At 36.0% G+C, this 12,928-nt stretch overlaps 1 protein-coding gene across 6 annotated transcripts in view; it reads left to right on the forward strand.

Annotated features, from left to right (window-relative positions):
• The window catches only part of SGK3 (serum/glucocorticoid regulated kinase family member 3), a 138,623-nt gene extending 131,135 nt beyond the window's left edge, over positions 1 to 7,488 (forward strand). For 5 of the 6 annotated variants that reach the window (XM_040625653.1, XM_008706742.2, XM_008706744.2 and 2 more), the window contains 2 exons: positions 2,203 to 2,292; positions 5,634 to 7,488. In XM_040625653.1, the coding sequence (XP_040481587.1) occupies positions 2,203 to 2,292; positions 5,634 to 5,804 (261 nt within the window). In that variant the 3' untranslated portion in view covers positions 5,805 to 7,488. The remainder of the gene's footprint in view (positions 1 to 2,202; positions 2,293 to 5,633) is intronic. The other variant, XM_008706745.2, reaches the window with a different exon arrangement.
• Positions 7,489 to 12,928: the final 5,440 nt, after the last annotated feature.

The raw sequence follows: 12,928 nt of genomic DNA on the forward strand, positions 1-12,928 counted from the left end.
ATGATCCCAGGGTCCTGGAATTGAGTCCTGCATTGGGCTCCTTGCTCAGCAGGGAGTCTGCCTCTCCCTCTGCCTGCCGCTCCCCCTGCTTATCCTCTCTCTCTCTCTGACAAATAAATAAAATCTTTAAAAAAAATAAAAATAAACTTCCAACACTCTTGTTCCATAGGCTTCGCAACATCCCACAGTCATCTCATGCTTTCCTTTCTGTATTTCCAGGTCCTCTTCCATGATTTCCTGTGTAAACTCCTTTCTTCAACCTGATGGTTAAGTGTTGTGGTTCCTTGTGGTTGTCCTAAACCCTCTTTTCTTCTTCTGTGCTGTCTTCCTGGATAGTCTCAGTTAGCCCAGTGGCTTTGGTTATCTGTATGTCTTCATCTTACATGTTTATAACTCCAGTCCAGCCCTCTCTTCTGAACTTGGGACTCATAGGATACCTGCCTATCAACACAACCCTTTGGATTTCTGGAGGGAACCTCAAACATAGCATGTTCAAAATTGAACTTCTGCCATTTTTCTTTTGTGTGCCTCAGTTCAGAAATCTGAGTCATTCTTGACTCCTCTTTCTTCCTTACTTCCATATCCAACAGACAGCCACATCCTGTTGTATTTGCCTCCTAAATCTTTCCCACACCCACACACTTTTCAGCCCCCAGTGTGACTACTCTTTTTCTATCATCTTCCACTTTTTTTTTTTAAAGATTTTATTTATTTATTTGACAGAGATAGAGACAGCCAGTGAGAGAGGGAACACAAGCAGGGGGAGTGGGAGAGGAAGAAGCAGGCTCATAGCGGAGGAGCCTGATGTGGGGCTCGATCCCATAACGCTGGGATCACGCCCTGAGCCAAAGGCAGATGCTTAACCGCTGTGCCACCCAGGCGCCCCCCACTTTTTTTTTTTTTTTTTAAGGTTTTGTTTTTAGGGAATCTCGACATCCAGCTTGCGGCCCAAACCTACAAGCCTAAGTTCAAGAGTTGCACGTTCCACCCACTGAGCCAGCCAGGCGCCCTTACCATTTTCAGCTTATGTTTGGCCACAACAATAGCTATTTTTCCTTAATCTGCTCAAGGCTTTCCAGTCCATTTCCCTATTACAGGCAGAGTGGTCTTAAAAAACAAACCAAAAATCCCCCATATTTGTGACATTCCTAAAACTCCCTCATGACGTCTCATAATCCTAGAATAAAATCCAAAATTCTTAGTGTTGACCCAATATGACATGGCCCGTTTACCTCTTAGACTTCACCTTGTGTGACAGTCCCAATCCTTCCCTGTACTGCAACAATAATTTGACTCATTTTCTTGATCAAACTAACCTCTTCGCCATGTCAGGACCTTCGTATTCTGTCTGGAATGTTCTGCCCCTCATTTTTTAGATGACTAATTTTTACTCATCTTTCAAACTTCTGATCAAACATCACTTCATCTCCAAAAAGTCTTTTTAAGCCCACCAAACTAGGTTGGATCCTGCTTTATACACTCTTCTGTCACCTTGCAGGGAAAATAACTGGAATCAGTAATGTGCCAGCTTTTGATAATATCCAGAATAGAATTTTTTTCGGTGCAATAACTCATTAGTTTGATTTTACCTCTCCCATTCAGACAGTAATTACAATTCTCTGTGCCTATGCAGAGCTTTTTTCTTTTCTTTTCTTTTCTTTTCTTTTCTTTTCTTTTTTAAGATTTATTTATTTGAGAGAGACCATGATGGGGAGGGGCAGAGAGAGTCTTAAGCAGACTCCATGCTGAATGCCAGAGCCCAACACAGGGCTTGATTCCACAATCCTGAGGTCACAACCTGAGCCAAAACCAGGGGTTGGACGCTTAACCGACTGTGCCACCCAGGCGCCTTGTGCCTTATTATTTTCATACTTCTTTTATTTCCATATTTTCCACTAGTCCTTAAAATAGCCTGTGAAGTATCTAGGATAGAAATGTTAACTCCATTTTACCTACAAAGAAACTATGACTGTGAAGATGATGTAACTTAAGTTGGTCATTCTGAGTAACTGTCTTTCGTGTCTGCTCTGGTAGTCTCTCTACTGCACTGTTTTGTCACATGAATACCATAAACATGTACCTAAAAGAATTATTGAGGGACAAAGTGTGGTAATGGTTTGGCTTCATATAATTTTTCAGTGAGTGCTTGATTATATTTGTCAACATTAGTAAAAAAATGTGTGTGTTTCTTTAACATTGTAGCTTGAAATTCAGAATCATCCTTTTTTTGAATCACTCAGCTGGACTGATCTTGTGCAAAAGAGGATTCCACCCCCATTTAATCCTAATGTGGTAAGTATATATCCAAATCTCATTTTCTAAAATAGTGAAGTGTAGAACTGTAGCTCATCATAATTTTAGCAGGAGATCTCAGAAATCTAATGTGAATGAAATTGAATCAGTACCAATATTTGAAAAATACGTCTCTTGGGGTTGTCTAGGACACTGATAACTTCAAGATGACCAGTAAAATTATAGTTCTATTACATTGGTTAAAGTATCTCTTAACATAGTAATTATGAAGTGTTTCTTTGAAGCATGTATAAGAAAGGGATGAGCTTATTAGATTAAAAAAAGATGCAAATTAAAGTAGCTGAGGTGTCTCATGCCTATAAATCAACAAACATTTTAAGTAACATTAATGCACATTTTTTTCTAGATTGATACAAAACCAGGCACAGGCAAACATTATTAATGGTAATGTAAATTGTTAGATACCTTTTTGGAAAATAAAATGTTCATGTTAGCTTGACTTGTTAAACCAACTAATGGAAACATTTTACCTAAAGATTTTTCTTTTTAAAGAGGAAAGCTTCATTGAAGAACTGTTTACAGTATTAGCAATGCTGAAAATTTGGGGAAATAAATACAGAACAATAGGGACATTTTTAATAATTATCAGTAGGCCAATAATGATGTAACTAACTATTGATAGCTTTATCTATAGGCATATACTTTTATGGATTATAATATGTAATTTATTCCTCGTGCTACCAAGTTACTACTATTACTGTCCTTCTTATCATACATGTTTTATAAATGAAGAAATGGAAAGTCAGAGATGCCACATTGCTGGATTAAAAAGTTGCAGAGCAAGGATTCAAGTCTGTGCCTCATTTCAAAATAACTGTTCTGTCTATGCTTTCTTATGCTCGATTGCCTTTTCTTATTAAGTGAATGGTAATAATAATAAATGTAAAAATGAGCAGGCACTTAGAAGATCCTTACAATGTTAAATAAAAACATGACAATCCTTGTACTATCAAATAAAAAATGTGGCAATTTTTGTGACGTATTATAATAGCAGTAAAAATAACATATAAAGCATAAAAGAGAATATAATATAAACCAAGATTGATTTGGGGTTGTGGGATCATAGGTGAATTTTTTTTTCTTTTATTTAAAGTGTTTTGGTGTTGTGGAATTCATGACATACTTTTTTAGTAAATTAGTGCAGAATAAGGAAATCACTTCAGGAAAGTATTATCTAGTCTACTCATTTTGTTAAAGGTTTGTTTCAGTGCATAGCTTATGACTAGTAATATTTAATAGGTGTGACATTGTACACCTATTAACATAACAATATTTGTAGATTGCCTTATTTTATATAGCTTATCCAGAAGTGACTCCATTAAGGACAATTTCTGTCCCCAATTTCTAGAGTTTGCAGTAAGAATCTAGGACCTTTAAGAATTATTTTATTTTTCTTTTTATATTGAAAGTCTTACTGAACTAAGTTATCCTCAAACAAATATGTCATCAGGCACATTAAAGAGTTAGGTACTCCTACGCAGTACTGGAAATGGAAATAAGGTTGACTTCAGAGTCAGTACCTCCATTGGATCTCCGCTTTTTTTTGACTAATTAATTAAATTTTTTAAAGCAAGATCCACAATCGAGAAGCCACAGAAGACATTGGTAAATTTGGACACATTAAATTTAGAAATGTCTACGTAGTAAGAAAGAAGGAAAAAACACTGCAAATAACAAACTGGGGAAGATTTCTTTAACACATAAAGCATTCTTACAAGTCAGTGAGAAAAAAGACCAATAACCAGTAAAAACATAAACAAAAGGCACAAAATATGCAGTTACAGAAAAATAAATACAGATGGCTTTTAAATATATGAAAAGGTGTCCAAACTCACTGACAAACTGTAACAGGTTACCATTTTCCACTTAACAGATTAACAAAGATCAGAAAGTTAGAGTATGATAACGTAAATGTTCTCATACTCTGTTCTCAGTATTTGCATCCTTTTTATTTAGCCCTGACAGCAATTCTATGAAATAGTACTGCTATTTTCCATATAATACAGATGAGTTAACTTAGGCGCAGAAAGGTTAAATAACAGAGCCCTCCCTCATTCTTAACGTAAGCAATATAGTATTATCCCTGTCAGTACTAGCACAAGCCATAAGGGCATTCATAAAATATCTACAAAGTTAAGAAAAAGAACATTTGCCATCATTTACTGAGCACCTTCTACATGTCAGGTCCTGGGAATTTTATGTATTAACACATCAGATCCTCACAACAACCTTAATAGGTAGGTGGTAGTATTCTTACTTTCAGAAGTGGAAACAAACAGAGATAGGGTAGTTTATATAAAAAATTAGAGCTAGCAAATTTCATAGCCAGAATTCAAACCTTAGTCTTATTCCAGAGCTCATCCTTCTGGGGTTACATGTAAGAATTTGACGTTTTTTAGATGTACATAAATACAACTTGTAGCATTTTTCTTCCTCTCTGGAAGAATTTCTCATATTGAGGGATCTAGCATTCTGGGTTTCTCTTGTCTGTGCCCTGCTGTTTGTAGACCTACCAGGCTAGCTGTATCCTTGACCTAGAATATCTGCCCTGGATCTTTGTCTCTTCACCTCGGTTGCACTCAGGGACCTAGACATGCTAAGGATCCCTCCGCCTTAGAGCAGAGATAACCTAGAGACTCAGGGATGAGTTCTAGGAGTGAGTCACCTGAATTTGTCTCTCAGTTTTTATCTGCAAATACATGGGGAGGGGAGAGTCCGTTAGCTTGTGTCAGATTTGTAAAGGAAGATGAAGAACCCCTGCCATCGAGCAGCTGCCCCGCTTTACTTCCCAGCTTCCCAGCTTCTTTAGGCTTCTACAGCCGCGGTGTCCCAGCCAAATGCTTAATGGCCTCTGTAGCACGGTTTTATTTACAGCCCCTTCATTCTCTCATCAAAAGGCTTCACCTACCCAGAGTACAGAAACTGGATGGGCAAGCATTTTATGGAAGCTCAAGTGAAAAGTGCCATCCTGAAAACCTACCTGGACTCCTCTTCTAAACTTAGGCGTGGTGCTGGGTAGAGAGAAAGGGGGTCAGTCGTAAGGCCTGAGGTTCAAATTAACATAACTCTGTTATGCCAGCCTTCCTCACCCTTGTCTCCCCCCACTTCCAACAAGAACTTTGCTAGAAGGACAGATAACCTCACCTAAAGAGTGAACTCTGGAAAGGAAATGCAGAAATTGTTTCAAAGAAATGGTAAAGTTGGAAGACATCTAAACTTGCCAGGAATAAATATATAAATTCATGAAGCGGTTTTAATGAAAGACTAAATTAGGTGAAAAACAAGCTAAGGTGAATAATAATGTACTTTTGATGTTTTAGGCAGGACCAGATGATATCAGGAACTTTGATGCCGCATTTACAGAAGAAACAGTTCCATATTCTGTGTGCGTGTCTTCTGACTATTCTATAGTGAACGCCAGTGTACTGGAGGCAGATGATGCGTTCGTTGGTTTCTCTTACGCACCTCCGTCAGAAGATTTATTTTTGTGAACAGTTTGCCATCCAGAAACCCATTGAGCAAAATATAAGCCTACAGATGAGACTGAAACTCCTTTTTGTGTGAATATATTCAAATATGTTTAACTAGTGCCTCATTTTTACATGTAATGTTAAAAACTATGAAAAATGTATTTTCTGCTGTATGCAAGAAAATAGGGCATTTCAAAGAGCTAAGTTTTGAATTAAAATTTGTATTATTGTTTATTAAGCTTATTTTTAAACAAATTTTAAAAGCTATTGTTCTCAGCATTAACCTATTTTTAAAGAAAACTTTTTGCTAATGACTGTTTATCCCCACTGAGTTTACACTAACATCTACCCAAGACAGACTATTTTTCGACAGCCTATTTCAGTTCGGTTAACATACATAATGCCTTTGTAACTCTCTACTTTGACCTTTGTTCTCAGATCAGAACTATGCAATTGGTATGTGGTTGTTTAAGAAGAAACCACATCTTTCCATGATAAGTCATTGTTTGACATAATCAGTTCTTGGTAGGATTAAAATGTAAAAGCATAGTAAACACATGGGCTGTGAGTTAACACTTTGAATAAGTGTTCATTCCGCAGATCAAATTAAGAAATAACAAAAGGATATCCATTGCTTTTGAAATACCAGTTCAAATTTGTGAATTATTTTTTCTCTGGAAGAAAAGTAAAGGCTTAGCAACTAAGTTAGAAAGTTTAAAATATTCCCAAAGATCTGAAGGGTAATAAAATACTACTGGATTTTTTTTAGGTGGTGCCAAAAATGAATGTCTCTGTGTCATGTATTTATATTACAAATACATTCTATTTATGTTCTTTCTGGTCTTTATGTTGTTAAGTAGGCCTAAATCTCAGTATTTGCTTTTGCAGGCAGCTGTTCAAGACTGTCTTTCTAACTGGTTAATGAGTGAAAAATATTGAGCCTTCTAGAGTTTTTACCTAATTGGGAATTAAAAAAATAGAATAGCAAATTCTTGGTCAGTATAAATATATATTTCACTACAATGTAGCAAAACTTAAAAATAATCCAGGCAGATGCAATGTCAGTATCTTTTTTGTCTTAGAAAAAGTACAGGAAACTGACCTTAAAATCATACTAAAAACAAACTAACTGCGTACTTGTCATTATAAAAGAGAATACAGAAAAACTAAAAAAGAATGCTTATCTTGGAATTCTGCTTCTTAGAGTAGAGATTTTTCAAGTCATGTAGGAAACATTGTGAAAGTTTAGGGACCAAGTTTATATGTTCCAGGAACAAGCATTCTTTCCATGTATTTTCTCTTGAGAAAGAAATCACAAAAGCATTTCACACCAATACCCTTTGGCTTAAAAATGTTCAGCAAAATGTGGGGAGGGGAGTGTGCTTTTGTTAGATTAATAATATTTGCATCCAATACACTGAATCTTCCTTTAGAGGTAAGACTTTAATAGCAACACTGTAAATATTTGGTTTATTTGGCACTACTGTAAGTTCTGCTTTTACACAAAGTTCTTTGCTTATTATAAAGCAAGATAAAAACTGTAGCTTCCTGTATGATTTTTTTTTTACTCAGCCACTCCTTAATTAAACTGCCAAAAATTGAAGTGCAATATTGTTTATTTTTGAGAACAAATTTAAAATATTATGCTGATGTTTATTGGATCATAAGAAATACAAATCTTACAGTAAAATAAAACTAGCAAAAAGAATAATGAGCATCTAATTCCTGTCATTATTTTAAATTAAATTGGTGATGGTTTATAAAAGTCATTACAAAAGGGAATTATTTTATATGTGAGGGGTAAAAGTATAAAACTTTACCTGTTTGGACACACATAAAAATTAGATTATCTAGGGGCGCCTGGGTGGCTCAGTCGTTAAACGTCTGCCTTCGGCTCAGGGCGTGATCCCAGAGTCCTGGGATCGAGCCCCGCATTGGGCTCCCTGCTCTGTTGGGAGCCTGCTTCTTCTCCCACTCCCCCTGCTTGTGTTCCCTCTCTCGCTGGCTGTCTCTCTCTCTGTCAAATAAATAAATAAATAAATAAATAAATAAAATCTTTTTAAAAAATTAGATTATCTAGATTATCATACGCTGACATATTTAACATTCAGGGAATAAATGTCTTCCAAGTTTCAAGTTTTATTTTTTCTCTCATAGCATGCTAAGTCTTAGAAAAAAAATGTGTGCCCTTTGAGTAGTTGAACCATTTCATGGCTATTGCCAAAATAAATTCAAAGGTCTAATTGAAGAATCCCTAACATTCTTCATGTTATCCATACCTCTTATTTTATTGCATATGGTACAGTGAAGAGGTTCCCAGCCATTGTTACATCATAGTACACACTGAAATTGACAAGTTTTTGGCACACCTGGGGAGAGGTGCTAGATGATGTAGAGACTGGAAATGGGTTCTCTGTTCAAAATCTTTATATGCCAAAATAATTTTTGAACTTAAGATATTTACAGAGAGAGCCAACAAACAGTGTTTGGATATAATTTTAGCAAAGGTGAACATTTAAAGGGTGGTTTAAATATTTGAAATATTTATTACTGTAAAATTTGATCACTAGAAAAACACCATTACCAGTGTCTTTTAGCATACCTGTAACTAGTAATTATCCACAGGCATAATATTACAAAACTTTACATAGATGTTTTATGAGTCATTCTTTTGTACATCATACACTGTATGAAAAGTGGGAGTGAGTATTATAGGAAAATTTTTGTTGATATTAGAATGACGTTTTCAATAAAGCATATTGAAATTCATAACTTAATTCCTCGGTTATGTAGTTTGAAAGTTAGGTCAAAGTGGGATTTTCTGACACTTGCCTTTAGGGTCCGTTTTTACTTTCGTTGATTTTTACAGGTTATTCCATATCCCAAGGTGACTGTTCTTTTATTATAAAACCCTAAAAGTAGATAGACGAGTTTCAGATGGCTTGAGTACCTTGAAATAATATGCCAAGTTTTGCGTATAAATGAAATCTACTTGGGACAAGGAGTGCTACATGGCTTTTTTCAGATGGCCAAAAGGATTCACTGCTGTAAAAATATTGGGTTTCCGCTCTGCCATTTTAGTTCTTCTTTACTCACCTACTATTAAGAGAAATTGCTCTCTAACTTCCCTGAAAGCATTCCAATTGGGACTTTTTACATCTTTAGCATTTTTGGTGTCTTACCAATATTGCATAATCATTCATTTGTAATCCTTTAAACACATTCCTTAATAGTTAAAAAGACCCCTATGCAAAAATATTTCTTATTTTATTATTCCCTTACATTATGCCCATTTTTACAGAGGTAATTAAGTTAGCAAGAAGTATAGGTGTTTTAAAGTGTATCTTTTTAATAATTTACCCAAAGTCAAGATAGTAGAGAATAATTTAAAGCAGTATTACACAGAAAAAGCCTACAGAGAAGTGTAAGAGTGATATTTATAGCAGTGAAGTAGCCAACCAAAGGATTCTACAAACAAAAAGTTATTTTTACATGTTGTGCTGAAAATGAACACCGTATGGATCTTAATAACGTAAAACAAAAAAAATCACATCACTCTCCATAACCCTTCTTACTGGAAGAACCAGACATGTTTGGTGATTTTACAAATCTTGTGTTCAAATGTGAGCTGGAAGTTTTTACTGAAAGTTCTCTTCTGCAGGACTATATCTCATAGATTTATCCTTTTCCTTCTAACATATTTTCAGTATTTCATGTTATTAAGGAGCAGAGATTCACACTTCAATTTTAGTTGAGTTTCTGTGGGAAAGTCTAGAATGAGTTATCAATATTTAAGTGTTTTTATGTTTTATTAGTTAACTCATGAAATCCAGAAGGCTTATATGCAATAAAACAGACTTACCAAAGAATCTAATTTGATCTCAGTATATTGGACTTTTTCAGTTCTTTCCAGATAGTAGTTAATACAGCCTTGCTTTGTTGAATTTTTCTCTTGTGCCTCAATAATAGTAACAATAATACAGAAATTATAGCCTACTCTGTTAATGATGCATTGATGTTGAACATTAACACTTACTTTAGAAAGATAACCCTAGCTATATGCCTCAATTAGATATCAAAAGCATAGCTTTGGGGGCATCTGGGTGGCTCAGTTGTTTAAATGTCTGACTTGATTTCAGCTCAGGTTGTGATCTCAGGGTTGTGGGATCAAACCCACTTCAGGCTCTGTACTCAGCAGGGAGTCTGCTTGAGATTCTCTACCTCTCCCTCTGCCCCTCCACCCACTTGCGGGCTCTCTCTAATAAAAAAAAAAAAAAGCTTTGTATTTGTCAGAATTCATATGACTTTAACACTTATGAGCGGTGCATTTTGCTCTATATAAATTATACCTCAGTGAAAAATATTGAAAGACAAAGCTATATATAACAAAAAATGAATTTTAGATAATCCATAATACTACCATCTTGAAGTATTTGAGCCATTTTACCACATTACATATGAAAGAATTCAGGAGTTTGCAGCCAAAGAAAAACTGAAGGTGAAGAGGTGCAAATAGCCCAACCTGAGCCATGCACAAGAATGCATGACAGGGACTTCCATTTTCCTGTGTGGCCTCTAAGGAGCTTAGAAGTTGCCAAGTAAAAAGCTGAACACTGAATCATCAAACACACTTCTTGGATACAGAAGAAAAGGGAGGACACGGGGCAAATTGCTACCCCCAACATTGGAGAGGCAGGTGAATATAAAGTTGCAACTTACTGGAGCGGAGACTCAACCACTGCAGGAGTCAATACAGGAGTTGGAAAACCTGAACTACATTAACAAATTGCCAGAGGCTAAGTGGAGACAATTAGGATTTAAAAAGTCCAGGGGGAGCCAGGCATAGGGGTCAACACAATTTTGTGAAATTGACCTCCCAGAGCTCAAGCAGAGTACTTAAAAATAAAATATTCTTATTTAAATAAATTAAAAATTAAATTAAATTAAAATTAAAATAAATTTAAATAAATTAATTTGTTAAATTAATTAAAATAAAATATTATTTATATATGTGTATATATATATATACACATACATACATATACAAAGAACTCTTAAAAGTCAACAATAAGTTAGTGGGTTAAGCAGCTGACTTTTGATTTCAGCTCAGATCATGATCTCAGGGTCCTGGGATCCAGCCCAGTGTGGGGCTCCATGCTCAGCAGGGAGTCTGCTTGAGGATTCTTTCTCTCTCTCCCTCTGCCCCTCCCCCCTCTTGCATGCTCTCTCTCTTGCTCTCAAATAAATATATTTTTTTAAAAATGGGCCAACAGCCTTAACATACGTCTGACCAAAGAAGATATACAGATGACAAGCATATGAAAAGATGCTCCACATCATATGTCATCAGGGAAATGCAAATTAAAACAATAATGAGATACCACTACACACCCATTACAATGGCCCAACAAATGTACCACTTTAGTGAGGGATGTTGACAATGGAAAAGGCCATGCGTGGGTGGAGGCAAGGGGTACAATTCTCCTTGCCTTCTTTTTTTTTAAGATTTTATTTATTTGAGAGAGAGAGCAAGCAGGGGAGGGGAAGAGGTGGAGGGAGGTGGAGAGAGAATCTCAAGCAGACTCAGTGCTGAGCACAGAGCCTGATGTGGGGCTCGATCCCAGGAGCCTGAGATCATGACCTGAGCTGAAACCAAGAGTCAGACGCTCAACCAACTGAGCCACCCAGGCATGCCCCCCCTTTTATAAAAAATATTTTGTTTTTAAGTAATCTCTACACCCAACATGGGGCTTGAACCCACAACCCCGAGATCAAGAGTTGCCTGTTCCAACCACTGAATCAGCCAGGCGTCCCTAGGAACTCTCTTTTACTTCTGCTCAATTTTGTTGTGAATCTAAAACTGCTCTAAAACTTTTTAAATCTTAGGGGGAAAAATTGTGACAGAAAGCCCTGTGTAGTTGTTGAAAGACAAAAAAAATGGGAGAAGTAATGAGAATGGAAGGGAAAGGGATTTTGATTTGGGTAAAACCGTCCAGTCTACATCACCATCTCTGAGTTAAAAAGTTACGATGACCCATCAGTTAAAAATTATTCATTTTTATAAATCTGCCTAACAAAATTCCATGTGAATATACCTAAAAATAAATGTTGCTTTTTCCTTAATGTACCAGTTTTACACATTGGATATCTACTTAAAATTTTCAATCTATCAGGAAGTTTTTAATTCTCAACCTACCACTGAAAATTTATTTATGATGTTCAGTGATATTCTATAATAATACAGTATTTACAGCAATGTAGCAATAAGAAGCAATGAAATTTTTACTCTAGATATCACTATCATTTTCAGAGAGTTTGCAATGTGCAGTAATGCACTGAATACTTAAGGTTTTAAATCCCATTCTTTTATCTAATATAAATATGTGTGTACGTGGGTTTGTTTTTTTTCTTTTTTTTTTCTTTTTTCTTTCTTTCTTTCTTTCTTTCTTTCTTTCTTTCTTTCTTTCTTTTCTTTTTTTTTTTTTTTTGTTAGAGAAGGAATGGGGTAGTAGGTGGAGGCGCAGAAGGAGAGAGAGAATCTTAAGCAGGCTCCATGCCCAGCACAGAGCCTGAAGCGGGCTCAATCTCACAATCCTGAGATCATGACCTTCGGCCAAAATCAAGAGTCAGATGCTTAACCGACTGAGCCACGCAGGGACCTCTTCTTATGTCTAACATATTTTAAAGACTGTATTAAATACATAAAAACCTATTAGGTTTTACTGGACTTGATTGATACAAAACTCCATTTTTACTTTGTCATAGAAATGAATTGTTATGGTTAACTGGTTAATCAAGACTTTAAAATATATGAGTACCGTTTTGTGAATTGATTCTACTTTATATTTATTTATTTATTTATTTATTTATTTATTTATTTGCAAGAGAGAGCACGTGCAAGCACAAGCAGGAGGGGCAGAGGGAGAGAGAATCTCAAGCAGACTCCATGCTGAGCACAAAGCCGGACATGGAGCTCCATCTCATGACCCTGAGATCATGACCTGAGCCAAAACTGAGTCAGACACTTAACCAACTGTGCTACCCAGATGCCCCAACTGATTCTACTTTAAAATATAAGGCCCATCACCAGACCATAGCCTAGTTCTTCCCATCTAAAATAGTATTCACAACCACAGAAATGTTGT

This window comes from Ursus maritimus, unplaced genomic scaffold (genome assembly GCF_017311325.1).
Source record: "Ursus maritimus isolate PB19 unplaced genomic scaffold, ASM1731132v1 scaffold_9, whole genome shotgun sequence".
NCBI lineage: Eukaryota > Metazoa > Chordata > Mammalia > Carnivora > Ursidae > Ursus > Ursus maritimus.